At 38.0% G+C, this 15,791-nt stretch overlaps 1 protein-coding gene across 1 annotated transcript in view; it reads right to left on the reverse strand.

Annotated features, from left to right (window-relative positions):
* The window catches only part of LOC128544363 (C1q-related factor), a 43,081-nt gene extending 32,726 nt beyond the window's left edge, over positions 1–10,355 (reverse strand). Inside the window, exon 1 of the mRNA XM_053514404.1 lies at positions 9,768–10,355. Coding sequence (XP_053370379.1) covers positions 9,768–10,340 — 573 coding nt within the window. The 5' untranslated portion in view covers positions 10,341–10,355. The remainder of the gene's footprint in view (positions 1–9,767) is intronic.
* Between the last annotated feature and the right edge of the window lie 5,436 nt (positions 10,356–15,791).

Raw genomic sequence — 15,791 nt, forward strand, 5'->3', positions numbered from 1 at the left:
ACAAGCACTGTCCTTTGTATTTATTTATTTTTTTTAGTTGTATCCAATTTCCAACTCTTGCTTTAAGACTTCAACTACCAGTCAGGGAGGACCAAAGACTTTCACGTGTTTCCCCAAAGCCATGTGATGCCAACAACTGCATCTTTTTGAACTGCTCACTCACACACTTGAAAATGGCGATACACACTTGGAGGATAGTGCTATCCAATGCTTCTGTTCATATGAGTTCTGTGAAGCCTGGGATTCGCTATAGAGCCATGATTGATGTGAGAGCACAATCCCTTTTTATATTTAATGAAATCTAAAAGTGAGTATTATACTACTGTATTTTTATTTAGATAAACAAGTAGATGCAGTGTTTCTACTTTCACTTAAGTAATATTAGTCATGGCAAATATCTACTTTTACTCAAGCACAGGATTTGTGTACTTTCTCTTTAGCTCTGCTTAGGGTTGTCATGTTAGTGATTCCTTTGAGAGTCCCTTTTATTTGAGCATCGTATCTGAAAACTTGCATAATAATAAAAAAAAAGGTTGCTTCATAATATACACATCTAGTCTCGACCTCATGCCCTGTAAACCTTTCTGGTAACGGATCATCCTCAGCGGTACAGCTGGCAAGCATTCACCCTTTCATCCAGAGTTAGATTCCAGCTATTCCAAAGCTTCCATGTCCAAGAGGCCATACAGTCCTTGCCCATCCTCTCAAGGAGAAAAGGGTGGCATACACTGTCCTTTACTATGGTCATTTAGGTTTTTTTTTTTTTTTTGGAACTCATGCATGTGAAAGTGGGTGGATAAAGCGTTGTTTGGAGAGGGTGAAGTCAACCTTCCACACAGGGGCGTAGAGGAATAGATTTTGGAGGGGCTGGAAGGAGAATTATTTAATATTAGAAACCTTAAAAAGAGAAAACCAGTGATGTACTCATTTTATTAATTTGTATCATTTTTAACTTATCAACACAAAGAAACAAAATAAGCTGCATACCTCATAACACTAGGCCCGGTCTCCACATTTTATTGGCTGAAAATATACAGGGCGAGATTACCATAACCACCAACATTACAGTAGCATTAGCAACTGGCAAGGACTTTTTGTGCCATGAATTATTTGTATGCGTACTACAGTACAGGCACAGCGCAATCAACATACAACTTTCCTGTCTGATACAGTATATTGTTGTACTGTAATAATTGAAGTATCTTGGAGGAGGCTTGAGCACGAGATCTACCCATCAGCTAGGCCTTTGCTGCCCATTATGTAGTTTACACTGGTTATACTCACTCATTCACTCCTTTATACCACTTTTTACTTGTCTTTACTTAGAAGTGGGTAGTATCGAGTTACATTTAATTAAGTGTCAGAATTTGTACATTATTTTATCATTTTGTGTGGCTGCTTAGATAATTTCAAAAAAAAAAAAAAAAAAAAATCAGGCATTGCAATGAAACATTTACTCAGTACTTTTCACCGAATACTTTTTTACTCTTACTTGAGTAATATTTTGGATGACTACTTTTTACTTCTACTTGAGTAATATTATTTTGAAGTACAGCTACTCTCACTCGAGTAAAATTTTTGGCTACTCTACCCACCTCTGTCTATACTACTTTATCTTATATACAGGCTTGCGGGGGTCCTGGAGCCTATCCCAGGAAACTTAGGGCACTAGGTGGGGGTACATCCTGTATGGGGGTGCAATCCATCGCAGGGTATTTTACACTGGTTATTTAATATATATCTTTACACGCCTAATATAAGCTGGTGACAAAATTGCTGAGCTATTTTTTTTTATTATTTGTGTGTGTGTGTGTGTGTGTGTGTGGTTGTACTGTATGTATGCGCACTATAAGTTGAATAGGAGTGTTTATGCATATTTAATTGTATCTTGTTACTGTATGTATATGTATAACACACCACGCAGTAGCTGGAGTGTGTACCAACATCAATTAAAATAGTTTTTTTTTTCCTACTTCTAGCGTAAATGTCAAACTCTGCTTCGTTTGTTCGCCTTCCTTCCTTCATAGCCATCTGATCATACAGTAAGCGACCTGGCCAAGACTCTATTTAGGCAGGAAAAAAAGACCAGCGCTCTCCCTATTCATATCTGTATTCGCATCCGTTTATAACGCACAATCTGTTCTATCTAAATGAAAGCGAAAGAAAAGTAATGGCTTAATTGTAAAATGTAATTCTGCCAATTATTACTTTGCAATGTCAACAAGAGGACATGGTGTCTTTTTACTGCAGTCGGAAAGACAGTTAAAATTTATAGACAGCGCCTTTAAAAAGAAATATAGTTTTATATATTTCAGTCGATTACGCTAGTTTACATGCACGCTGAAGCTGAATGAGAGCTGTAGCAGTATTTATTAGACTCCTAGTGTCATGGTTTTGAGAAATATACTTGCAGTCATTCCACAGCATAACCTATCGCATAAAGACTGCGTGCAAGTACAAATTCCCTGGCACTCTGCACTATGCACTTGTACATACAGCAAATAATCTTAAGAAAAGAAAAAACTGCACTTAGTGGATTTGGAAGCGCTTTTTTTTTCACTGTCGAGTCAGAGGTGAAGGAAACCACATTCCTAATATGTTTATATAAGCTAAATTTTTTTAGATTAACTAAAGAAATGCTGCTTAGACATGGCCCAGAGTACACCGGGAGGAAATCCAGCTCAAGTTCAGAAGTGCAAAGGGTACATTCTGCAGTCTGAGAGACCAATCATAGAGACGCTTTACAAAATCACCAGCCTTTAGACAGCACAGTGAACTCAGCATGGCTAAAAGCACTCATGCAAGTGTTCGAATACCAAAGCCTGCATTTTTCCCCAGCTATAATAACTGGAGCTTGGGGGTTTGGGTAAAATGTAGGAGCATGAATCATTTCCATCGCTGAGGAAGGCAATGTCTCAAATGATTCATCTCAACCTGTCAAACTGATCTTTGTGATGCGTGATATGGTCAGACTTATATACTGATGCAGTCATAAATCTGGAATTTTATTATTATTATTATTTACTTAAAACTTTTGACGCTAAGTTTAAAAAATCTATCCAAAATGATTAACCAAAAATGATTCACATGTTGGACCAAGTCAATTCCGTGATTCACCAAAAACCCCCACATCATCTGGAGCTTGGACCAGATGACCACAGGACATTAATACCTTACCCACCCTATCATATTAATCTTTATAATTAACACACCACCTTCAATAGTGTCTAAAATACCGAGCTTTTTTGGTTGTTGTAGTTTGTTGCTTCTTTCAACAGCTGTATTTTCACTTTGATTAACCTTTGGTTTTCCTGTGTTGTCCACAATGCTGTTTGACTACCTGCTGTGGGATTTACAGACATCCCAACCTGCAAAAACTCATTTCAGGGAGATCCCCATAGACACCACCACCACCACCACCCCACCCCACGTCGCCCCACCCCACCCCACGTCACCCCACCCCACCACTTGCCCATTAGAAATCAGAGAGCATTATCCTGAATAGATGACTGAGTGTTTACACACCTGGAAAGGCAGGTTGTGCTCGACACTGCAAGACGTAAAATACGGTTTTATGCCCTTCTCTGTGAAACCTGGGCAAAATTAAATACCTGAGCAATCTTGCCAGTGATTGACTTCCCTAATATTTTGTGGTCCCTAGAAGACATTAAGGGATTAGGTGTATCCTCACTTTATTCCTAATAAAGTTCTTTTTTTAAGCAAAATTTATTTTAATAAGTTTGTAAACCACTATGATATGATATGATATGATATGATATGATATAACTAGAATAAGTAACCGTCATAAAGTTTGCAGAAATAGTTCAAAAGTTAAAGCTAAAAATAACCTGATGATCTTTAGTGTAATCAGTGATATTATTATTATTTTAGGTTGAAGCCCACGTACATGTCCGTCTGTCTGTCTTTCTGTACAGCAGAACTCTCAGTCTAACTTATTAATAAAAAAAATTAAAAAATTTGTAAGGTTGAGTATCTTACGTCTTACCCTAAGTTGGACATTTTTTTTTTCCGCGTCAGCCAAATACACTCCTTGTTCGGTTATCAGAAAGAGTGAATCCCAGGTAAGAAATCGAAACAGTTTTTGAAATAAAATTTTTAAATTTGGAGTAGATCGAATAAAAAATAATTCCGCATACGCTGTGTATACATGGTGAGTACATACAACTATTGCGTTGATTGGTTCTTTTGAGTGACGCCTATAGCCACCTCAAGGGAAAAAGCCCTATATTTATCCAAAAAGGTGATAAATGCTGTGATATACAGACAGACAGACAGAAATTTTTTGAAAACTGGTTTCAGTTGCTATGAAAATGGAAGAGTCTCCCAGAACTTCTGTTTTGAGAGAGGTGTGATTTACCAGTGAGAACTAAAACCTTTTCCAGTTGGAAAATTCTGAATTCCCAATAACTGTGAATGCCTTCACTTCATTTTCACCTAAACTGAGAGATGCAGCGACATTCTCACCTCTTCACCTGTATACTCTGCTCAACCATTTCATCTCTCCGAGCTTGAGCTTTATTGCTAATAAGGTCTCGTTCATCATCTTGTAAATCACTTTCCAGCTGAGCTGACTCTCTAGCATATCTCTGAGCAGGAAACAAGCTTTGGCCTCATTGTTACCTGACGGTTATGCATTTTCAAGGAAAAAGTATTTAAGATCGGTAAAACCCTGCTGCAACTGCACTGTGATGTCTGCGCAGAAGACAAGCTCAGGCTGTTCACACGGAAACCAAAAATATATCAGCCCATAATTTAGCAGCTTGGTTTGTAAAAAAACACATCACAAATATTTTCGTATAAACACATTTGGTGTGCTTCAAGTTTATTTACATGCATTACAATAAGTATACTGCTATGCCTACTGTACTCTCGGTCCAACATGTCCATCTTTTGTCCTTCCCACCACACTGTCTCCTCCTCTGTGCTCTTTAATGACTGCCAGCCCTTTTGAAAGTGACATTTACTTTGTGGAAGTCTGACTGTTTCCCTGAGAACTCAGCTGGAAACTAGTCCTGAAATATCACCAGTCTGGCCAAAGTCCTTGGTGCCAAACTGGAAAAGAGTTATACAGTGTTATATCCATGGTTTGAGATATATAATGGCAAAACAGGGGTTACAATAATAGCAGCGCTTCCTTATTATATAGGACGGTTTTTATTTTGTGCAAAAAGACATTATTTCAAATATTGGCTTCATATTCGTGATTTCCCCAAAATACACAGGACACTACGCTGATTTAGAACAACATGAGCAAGATATCATTGAATGATTGTACGGGTTTTAATATGGGATTAGATTTGAGCTTGTAACAGGTCTTCTCATAGGGTAGGTACGTACCACCCTGTCACAATAATGGATTTTTGTAAGGACCCTGTTGCATCCAAGGCTTTTTGTGGTTCCTTACATGGTCAAAAAAGTCATGACAATCAGCACACAGGTTAAAATCTGCTGCCATTAATACATCCAAGAGGCTGGGTCCAGGGCAGGCACAGGGCTCTCACACGAGATGCAAGTAGAAGACTACATTTTTTACAGGAGTTTTGATTGCCTGTTTGTCTGACTTACAGTACCAGAAGTAACTAACTGCATTTGTGTTTTGTGCCTCTATTAGACATCTACCCTGAATTTCTAAATTCACAGTATGTTTAGCTGCTTGTTGAGCCTTCCCATGCCTATATTGTATAATGTTGTTGGGTCATTGTAATTTGAAATGTGTGCCCTTTGCAACAGAAGCCTTAATTAAGGTGTTATGATGACATTCAACCATAGCATTCAAGCATTTACCCATTGCATTGCAGCATGGTTGATTAGGTCTAGCTATTATTTTATGTCTAGATGCAACCTTGAAATCGAAATTATAAATACTATAATCTGAGACGGTGGATTTAACAAGCAATATGACACTGTTTAATATAAATGTTGTTTATTAATCTTCATTGATAATGTTTTTTAAAGTCAATTACTACTGTACTGTATATGAAGAAGTTACACTATAGGTAATACTTTATTAGAGCGTTATCAATTAATAATAATGATGGTTGCTTTGTAACCTGATTGATTTATTCTTCTGTAGACCACACCCCACAAAGCCATACACTATAAACCCACATAGAACATGACACTCACCTACACCTACCTACAACCTCTTTTAAAAAAATATGTGCAATATTAATATGTGCAACAGGTTATATAATTTGATAATATCCCACATTATAATTCATTTCTTGTCATTTTTTGTTTTATATATTTGGTTGGTTTTGTTTCATGTTGTGTGTGTTGTTTTTGTCTCTGGAAGCTTATATATCAATAAATAATCAATATTCAATATTGAAACTAATTATATATATAATTTGACTATACAAATGGATGTTCTTGCCTGAAGACAATTTTTTTAAGATTGCCACATTGCTGTAGTATAAGAGGAAAAAAAACACTTTGGTGTTTGTTGTTCTAGGCTTAAAATAGATCATATTAATATTTTATTTCACAAAATAGTAAAAGATTGGTGTTCTGTTTGTTCTGCATATGCATTATTGAATATTTTTTTAACAATTAAATAAATATAAATTGGGGTGAATTTGCATTGCTTTAAGGATTTTGACATATTTAAAAGTAAAATAAACTAGACTGAGAGGTCACGTCAGAGAGGAATTCAATGTATCTAGTTTAGTACCAATGAGCTCCTTGTTGCTGGGTGCAACCATGTACCTCCAGAATATTTTAACATACAGTATGGCTGTGTAATAGCATGCTCATTGTGAAGAGAATACTGTATGATAGTCTAATATACTGTATAGTAGACAATTATGCAATTTCAAGTACAGCCAAAATATGATCTCTTGTTTTTTGTTCAAGTTATTATTTTTTAGGTTTGTGTTAATGCACAATGTTAATTAAAATTTTTGTTTTAAAAAAAACAGCTTGTAGGGTTTTAATGCAACACATGTAGTCTTTAGAGGAAAAAAGATAGAAATGCTTTCCTTAAGCATAAAGAGCTTCTATTTATTTTCCTTAATTAGCTACATAAATACATAAAAACAAAAGAGAGCTTGAAGTGTTGGAAATCTGCGTTGGCACTATAATGGATAATTAATTCCACCTAACACTAAAGTGTGAAAAAGAGTTGAGAGCAACTGCCACTAGGAATGTAATGTGTAAAAAAAAAAAAAAAAACGAAAGATAGAAAAAAATATATTTTTTCTTTTTTTTTTTTTAAAGCTCTTTTACTTTCTTTAAAATTAATCAAACTACTTGTATATAGTTAAAAGAAGAGGAAATAACTGACCATGGTCTCACAAATAAAACTGCTACAGTACTGTATGTGCCTGAGAGCGTGTGGATCGGATTATTGAAAACCGATCAATTACACACCTTTTATTACTTATTTCACAACTTTTAAAGTAACTTTTGTTTAAAAAAAAGTTTCCTTAAAATGAATGTTTAGGATTTTTATGACTCGGTTATACAGTAGGAATGAATTTACAAGCGCATACATTTTGCATTTTAAACAGAATTATGTAAGCATATGAAAAACGTCTACGGGCGCAGTACATTTCAAGATACCCCGAGAGTGTGTGTGAGTTTAATTAAAACGCACTCAACATGGCGAAATAAATTAATTATGCAGGAAATTAGATGTGAATATGAATAAAGTGCATAGAGAAAAATCATGAGAATAGAAATACTGTATATTATACAAAGAATATCATCATCTAACGTTATCATCATCTATCGTATGGTGGGGAAATCACACGGAACTTATACGGAATCATACAGAAAGAAAATCACATGTAAAATTTAAGATCAATTAAGGAGTTTTATTAATTATTTTGTTAGCTATTTCCTTTTTTTTTTTTTTTAAAGGAGACTTTTTAAATTATCTGGCTACCAGTTTTGTAAATTAGCTTGTGATATTAACTAGCTAAATATGGTTTGTGAATTAGCTTAACATTAGCTAATTTTTTTAAATATCCTAATAATGTTTTAGGGCTTTTATTTCTTAAAACATCTTGCTAATTCTGTTTGTTACATTAGCGAGGTAAGCTAACTTAGATAAACTTTTTTTTTTCGTCAGTAAAGTGCTAACATGTTATACTCTATGCTATACCTATTATATAACACGTACGTACATGCTAATAAGATATAACATATATGAATAAACAGCTGATATGTTAAACCTTATACAATCAGCAAACCATATTCCATGCTTTTGTAAGTTTTAGTCAGTACTGTCGATGGTGTCATGGTAGCACAGCGGCTTAGCACTATCGCCGTGCACCTCCAGGATCGAGGGTTCGATTCCCGCCTTGGGTCTGTGTGCAGGGAGTTTGCATGCTGTTCCCGTGCTTGCTGGGTTTCCTCCAGGTACTCCGGTTTCCTCCCACAGTCCAAAGACATGCAGCTGTCTAATGTGCATGTGACCAGAGGTTTTAAAGTGGGACTTAATACAATGATACCTAGATGGATGGATATATATTAATTCTCTTGAACATATGCAAGACTCAAGCATTTAGTTCCGTAGCCGGTTTCTGCTTTTAACTGGGATTATTTTTGTCACAGTACCCATCCATACCTTTCCTCAAATACAGTTTGTGAGGTCTCCTTTTAATAAAGACCAATAAAGTAAAACAAAAAAAGTAACAAAATGCTTAATGTTTAAAAATGAGTGCTAGGATAATACAGTGCAAGAAGACAAGACAAGTCCTCACATCTTTAAAGAAACATTCATTACTAGGGGTCTTTCCTTCCAAACTTTGCTATTTAATAAAAGCAGTGAGCCCTTGTGCACAGCTCACGAGCGCTCTGATATTACCCGAAGAGAGCTCCGTTTCCGTCTGCTGTGTGCTGAGGCGGTGAGAAGCGAGCGCACGCCAGACGGGAGGCATTAACCCAGCATCAGCAGCCCGGAATAGATCATGCACATGACACTGATTCCGTCCGAGTGACTCAATTACTGCGCAACAGACATTACCTGCGGAGTTTGTCTCCCACACCTGATAGACGATGCTGAGGGCGAACATAGGCTACATATTTGGATTTGGATTTGAAACTGATCTTTTTGTACGTCTCCGTGAAGATGACCATTGATTTAACTGAAGGAAAAAAAAAATATGCACGCTTGCCTGCATCTCATGCATCTCACATAGCAGGCATATAATAATATTAATAATAATACAGATGAGGAAAGGGATTGCATTGCATGTGAAATACAATCATCAGATTTTTCTTATTAATAATAAAAAGCCGACGGACTCTGCAATGATTTACACATATTGGGGCACAGGTGCACGAGTTCTCGCGTTAAAAGTGGAAAGACAAATGCACGTGCTTAGGCTGGATTAAAAATGCACAGTGATGACTGTGCACTGAATGATATAGTGATACGCAGCTGAATTGCAAAATGTATTATACTGTATTGCAAACCAGATTTTGTTTAAAACTGTATATCTATTTGTTTGGGGTGGGGGGGGGTGGGGGGAGTACACCTGCTTATGCTGCCTTGTGCAACTGTATTTCTTTAGCTATAGTGAAAAAAACAATACAATTAACTACAGAAATGCAATGTTGTGTTGCAATACTAACTTTTTGAATTAAATCTCGTCCGTTTTAAAAGCATTACCTCTATAAAGTAATAAAAATGTTAGAAAATTACACAGAGAGAAAGAAAGTTCGAGAGAGAGAGAGAAAGAGAGAGCACATGGAGAACAGATCTGAACCCAGTGAATTGCTTCCTGTTCAACTCTCACCTGTCCATTCTTGACCAGGTCGGCCCACATGCTCGTGCCGTCGCCTCCACGCATCAACACGTGGTAGATGAAGAAGTATGTGCCAGGCACGCTGCAGATGAACTTCCCAGATGCACCATCATAGTTGTTGCCCAGGTTGGTGACGACGTCATCAAATTTGAGGATCTCGTAGCCCTCGTGTGGGTTCTTGAGTCCGGCGTAGAAAGCAACGCGCGGCTGTGTGTTGTACGTCACCGTGCTGATAGCTCCATTAATGCCGTTGGTGCCGCGGTCCCCTCTTTCTCCTCGGTCCCCCGGGGGCCCCATCGGACCCGGGGGGCCTGGCTCCCCAGGTGGCCCCGGAGGTCCGGGTTTGCCCGGCCGTCCCGGCTTCCCCTGTGGCCCCTGGACGAGCGTGGAGGGTGGCGCCGGTGCCTCAGAGCCCGAGCCTGCTGGACCTGTCACAGCGCTTTTGCTGCTCAGGTAAGGGTCACACACCATGTGGCAGGCGCCCAGCATCTCATACTGGCCGGCGTCAGTGGTTACAGAGCTCACCAGCACCGGGATGAGCACCACGAGCACCAGGAGCAGCATAACACCTACAGCCGCCGCTGCCAGGCTCTTCCTGCCCAGACCGAGGCGCGGGAGCGGCTGGGTGGCCAGGGTCGCTCTGGCCGGGGCCGAAATGGTGCCTGATGTAGAGAGCCTAAAAACAAGAGGTGTGTGTGTGTGTGTGTGTGCGTGTGTGTGTGTGTGTGTGTGTGTGAGGGACTGGAAGGACAGAAGGGCACAGCTAGTATCCTGAAAAGTGCCTTGAAGTGTGCATGAAGGAGAAGCAGACCCACATACACGCACGTGCCGTCACTTTGCCTCGTCTGTTCGTGGATGGCTTAGCTGCCAGCGCTGGAGTGAAATCTAACACATCCTACATCACCTCACACACCACTCACTCCTCCTATGAAAAAAAAAAAAAAAGTCAGTCCCAGGAATTTGCTTTTCGACAGAGTTGCAGGCTGTGATGCAGGGTGGTGGAGAGCGAGAGGACAAAGTGAGCGCGAGTGTGAGTGTGAGTGTGAGAAGAGCGGCAGATGCAGAGGAGGGGAGGAGAAACCTGGGCTGTTTGCAGAAGCAGAATCACAGATCGAGAGTTTTATACTGACCCTCCCCTCCCTCCCTCTTTCCCTCCATCTGTCCCTCCCTTCCTCCATCCGTCCCTCCTCTCCGCTCAGACTCAGTCGCATCGCCACAGCCACAGAGAGCGGAGGAGAGGTGGACACGAGGGAGGGAAGGAACAAAGTCAGCTGAGAAGAGGAGAACTGATGAGAGAAGAGGACCAGAGATGTCTGTGTCTGTGTGTCTGTGGGAGAAAATATAAAAGATATTATATATATATATATATATATATATATATATATATATATATATATATATATATAAAGACAGAGCAGGAGGTAATGAGACAAGGAAGGAAGTTGTAATAAAAGTAAAGAATAAAGAAATGGACTTGATCTGGTCCTCGTTTATATAAAGTGCTACAGTAGGTGTTGATCCTTTTAGTAATATTAGTGTTTTTTTTTTTTAAGGGGTTAAACATTTTTTGGACCACAAATTACAATCGAGAAACATGTGCAGTGTGACGTCTCTCCTTCCCAGTTTAAATAATCCTCCTCCTTTTGCACTAATATAGGATTCGGCTTTTTGGGTTTTCTATCGGATTTAAGACGTCAGATAGCTGAAGGTTCTTTCCATAGGATAAAATCCGGCCACAAAACCTTTAAACAAAAGCAATCCTAAATTGAATTAAAGAAATAAAATTTAATAAAAGAGTACTGTATTCACATCTATTTTGTGTCAAGTGCAATTCCTACAGTCATTTGCAATCCCTAATAAACTTGATTTTATAGCACGTGCGGTGTGGGAAAGTGCATTTCTTAACATATTCTTTTATCTAATTTTTTATTATTTTTATCAGGTTAAAGTGAGGAAAACCAGAGGTGTGCGAGACGTTTATGGACCCCTGACTGTTACAATGGCAATTATCCCCTATCTTTTTCCTTATCTGAATTAAAAAGCACAAAACCCTGTACTCCAGCATGGCACTGTGCACAAAGTGAGCTCCGTGTCTATATGCTGTCCCAAGACTGGAATGAAAGTGTCCTAGACCTGAAGTCATGGCCCCTAGTATTCCTCGCCCAACATCAATACCTGACCTTCCTAATGTTCTTGTAGCTGAAAGAAGACAAATCCCTAGTGGAGAGCCTTACAGAAGAGTGGGGCACGTTATATCAGCAAAGGAGGAATAAATCTGGAACTGGCACGCTCAACAAGTGCATCAGAGTGTGATGGTCAAGTGTCCAAAAACCTTTAATTTTTTTTATGAATAAAAGCACTGTTGCCTTACACCTTTAGGGTCTGGATTCGATTCTCTTCTCTGTGTTCATGGAGTTTGCATGTTGCATGGTGGATTTCCTCCGGGTACTGGGCGTAGGTAGGACTGCAGGATGTCTCTAGCTAACAACTAACACTCGGAAGGTTCTCATTAGGTTCTTAATGTTCCAATGTTTAACCAAAAAGAACGTTACAGGAACCAAACTTGTATAGTGTTCTTAAAGTATGCTAACCGATCTAAAAAAACCTTCTTAGAATAAACATTGATATACTTGATATTATTGTACTGATATAAACATACTGTATAACAGGAAGTTCAAGGACCCAAAAATCATAATCTTATAAGTATGTTCTGATAAACTAAAATTGTTAACTGGGTCTTCAAGACCATACCAAGAAACAATGTTAACGCTCCACGCTCCAGAAGTTGAGAAGTTTTCCGGACTAATTTCAAGCCTCAAACTACCATCCTTATAGTAAAGTGCAGTAGCAATGTGGCTGAAAGAAAAGTATAACTCAAGGTTTAGAAAACAGATGGTTCTTCAAGAGTTTTTTTTGCATTTCTGCATATGATTCATAAATAGCTTACTAAACTGGTTTTACTGTAGGAACTTGAGTAAGTTTATGGATAAAGCTTGGAAGATAAGAGTGTGAATAAATAGAATACATGAGTTAGATAAGTCTTTATTAATCCTGAGGAACATTGGAGCAGCATTGAATAACACAGAAACAGACAGCAGACAGTAATCAGTAGTAAATCCTAAACATATACTGTACAGGTACTTAGGAGGGAAAAGAGGAGATACAATAAAATAAAATAAACACACACTTATATACTCAGTATATATACTCAGTATAGGGTGAGTCAAAAATGATCCGCATTCTGGCTGTTGAATTTATTTGAAATCTTTTACAAAAAGTAAAAACAACAAGAAACTGATAATATGATATTCTTTTAATATGATGAATCCCTTTTTAACATACAGTAATCTTCTTGCTTGTTAATACTCAAACAAGCTTTAGGCTGTTGACAGCTGAGCTGCGACCCATAAATACACCGCTGTCTTCACTTCTTCATCAGAAGTGAATCTTCGTCCTCGTCGAGTTTTAGTGCCAGTGTGGACAGAAGAATGCGGACGTGCATCATCATGCGAGATCACGATTCCCTCGGATAGCAGTCCTCTGCGTTTAATCCCAAGTTTAGCCTTCAGCTCTTAAACAAGCGTCTCACTAACGAGCACTGTTGAGTGTTGAACCTGATAACGTTCCAATAACTGGCCCTTGAGATTCCCAGGAAACTGTAAGCATTGATGAATTTTCCAGCTGATGGTTGACTCGTAGTGATGAATCCGTGTCTCATCACCAGTAATGATTCTATTTAAGGAACTTTCACCTTCCTTAGAGTAACAGTCCAAAGTTTGTTTGAAGATATTTAAACACTTCTGTTTATGCTTTTTAGTAAATAATGGCACCAGGTAGAGTACACCCTCAGACTACAAAAAGGATATTTTATATATTGTATATATACAGTGCAATAGCCTAATTGTACCAAATGTCTTCTCAAGACATATTACCTCCTTAAGCAATTATGCACACTGGTCAATTTCTGTATATTGACCAGTGTATCCAGTAAGCATATATAATACCATACAATACTTTATACTGTGACCAGCATAAGTGCATTATTGTGTAAGGAGGTAGTATGTCTTGAGAGGACATTTTGTACAATTATTGTGTATACTGTGTATAAGATGGTCCAGATCTACTTCCTTTGTACCAATTACTTCACTTTAATTTGTACACTGATTTAAATAGTAGATGTCTCAAAGTAGCATTCTAGACATCTGTATAGAGAAGGATGTACTGTAGATTTAGATCACTAATGAATGAGTCAGAGATGACAGCAGCGAGGAAAAAATCCCACATGACATGCGGAAGAAACCTTCAGACTAAGAGCGAAGAGATAAATACAGTACAAAGAGTCAGTGAAATGTTAGTGTGTGAGTAATAAACCATAGACCTTCAGGACATATTTCCATTATTCATAAAACATGCGATCGACTGTAACATGTCAATGCACATATGTAGCATGTAGGTGTCATTTCATCCATGACTGTAGTTTAATCTCTTTGCTTTTTTTTTCCTGTCCTCCAGCTGCCAATACATCTCTCCAGCTCTGAAATGCTTTCTCGCCATCCTGCCTTGGGTTTTTTCTTCCTCGATTTCTTCTTTTTTTTCTTCTTCTTTTTTCGTTGAACCGTCTGTCCATCGATCGTGTGTTTTGATTGCATTAGGGGTCCCGTGTGAAAACAAAATCCATCTGTGATGACCGTGCAGGACAGCTGACATTTTTACACTTGCGGCTGATCGATGGGGAGGTTGCTGGCGGAAAATAGTACAGTACTGTCTGAGAAAGCAGACCGACTTATGAAGAGAGAGCGAGAGAGGAAGGCTGTTAGTCCGGGTCAGGAAATAAGGATTAGAGGAAGATTGGTTTGAGATTTGAATGTGTTGCGAGACGGGGAGAACTAAATGTCTATAGAAGTGTTAAGCCGTAAAAGTAGAAACATGAATCGCACTCGATACTTTCATATTTCTTCACACCACAAAGCTGCTGGATTTTTGATTGTTCAGATGGTGTGTGTGTGCGTTTAGTTTTTTTTAAACATCATTTATATAACATTTACGTGGTCACAAAACTTTATAATAATAATAATAATAATAATAATAATAATTATTATTATTATTATAATAAATATAATTATTATTATTGTTGTTGTTATTATTATTATAATTATTATTATTATTATTATACTTTAGCAACCCATACGAATTGAACAACCTATATTATATTATTAGTAAAAAAGTTATACCCTCATAATATTGCTCTGTGAAGATGCCCTAAGGACGACTGTAGTGAATTAGTCCTGAACACATCTGTGGTGCTCAGTAAGGGTGTATCGGTATGCGTGTTCTGTACAGGATGTTGGTTTCAGTGCACGATTTGAGCTTTAACTAAATTTATTCATTAAGTTCATTCTGATTACACAAGTAATAACAAGTATTTAATATATAGTAAGATAGGCTAGTGTTTAGCACGCAGCCTCATAGATCAAAATATCATTTCAGAAGTATGAAATTTGTACAGGTTTAAAAATGTATTTTCAGATGAACAAATTTGATGAAATCAAACAGCCGGAGTAATTGACGTCAGGGAGTTTGACTAATGAACTGAGAACCTGAACACACCCCCATGTTCACGTTTTTTTAGCAACAAGATGAGTCAGGCATTCAATTTAGCAAAGTAAAGTACTGTGCAAAGTCTTGACCCCCATCATTTCTTCGTACTTTGCTTCCTAAGAGCAGGACTTACTTGTCATTTTTATGCAGTCTTTAGGAATGGTTCTCCAGACTTCCTGAAGTGTTTTGGCTCTCATTTCCCTCTACCTGAGCAGTTTCAAAAGGAATGATTTTTGTTTGTTGAGCCACACAGTGACCTATGAATCATTTAAGCATAAAAAACATCTAACTTAAGGCATGAACCAGTGCGAGACAGGTGCAGACGATGACAGGTCAGGGCGGTGATTAGTACACAGTGGAAATGTTATATTGCATAAGGTGAAATTTTATATTGCAAAACATATTTTCCTTTAGGAA

This window comes from Clarias gariepinus, chromosome 16 (assembly GCF_024256425.1).
Source record: "Clarias gariepinus isolate MV-2021 ecotype Netherlands chromosome 16, CGAR_prim_01v2, whole genome shotgun sequence".
Lineage (NCBI taxonomy): Eukaryota > Metazoa > Chordata > Actinopteri > Siluriformes > Clariidae > Clarias > Clarias gariepinus.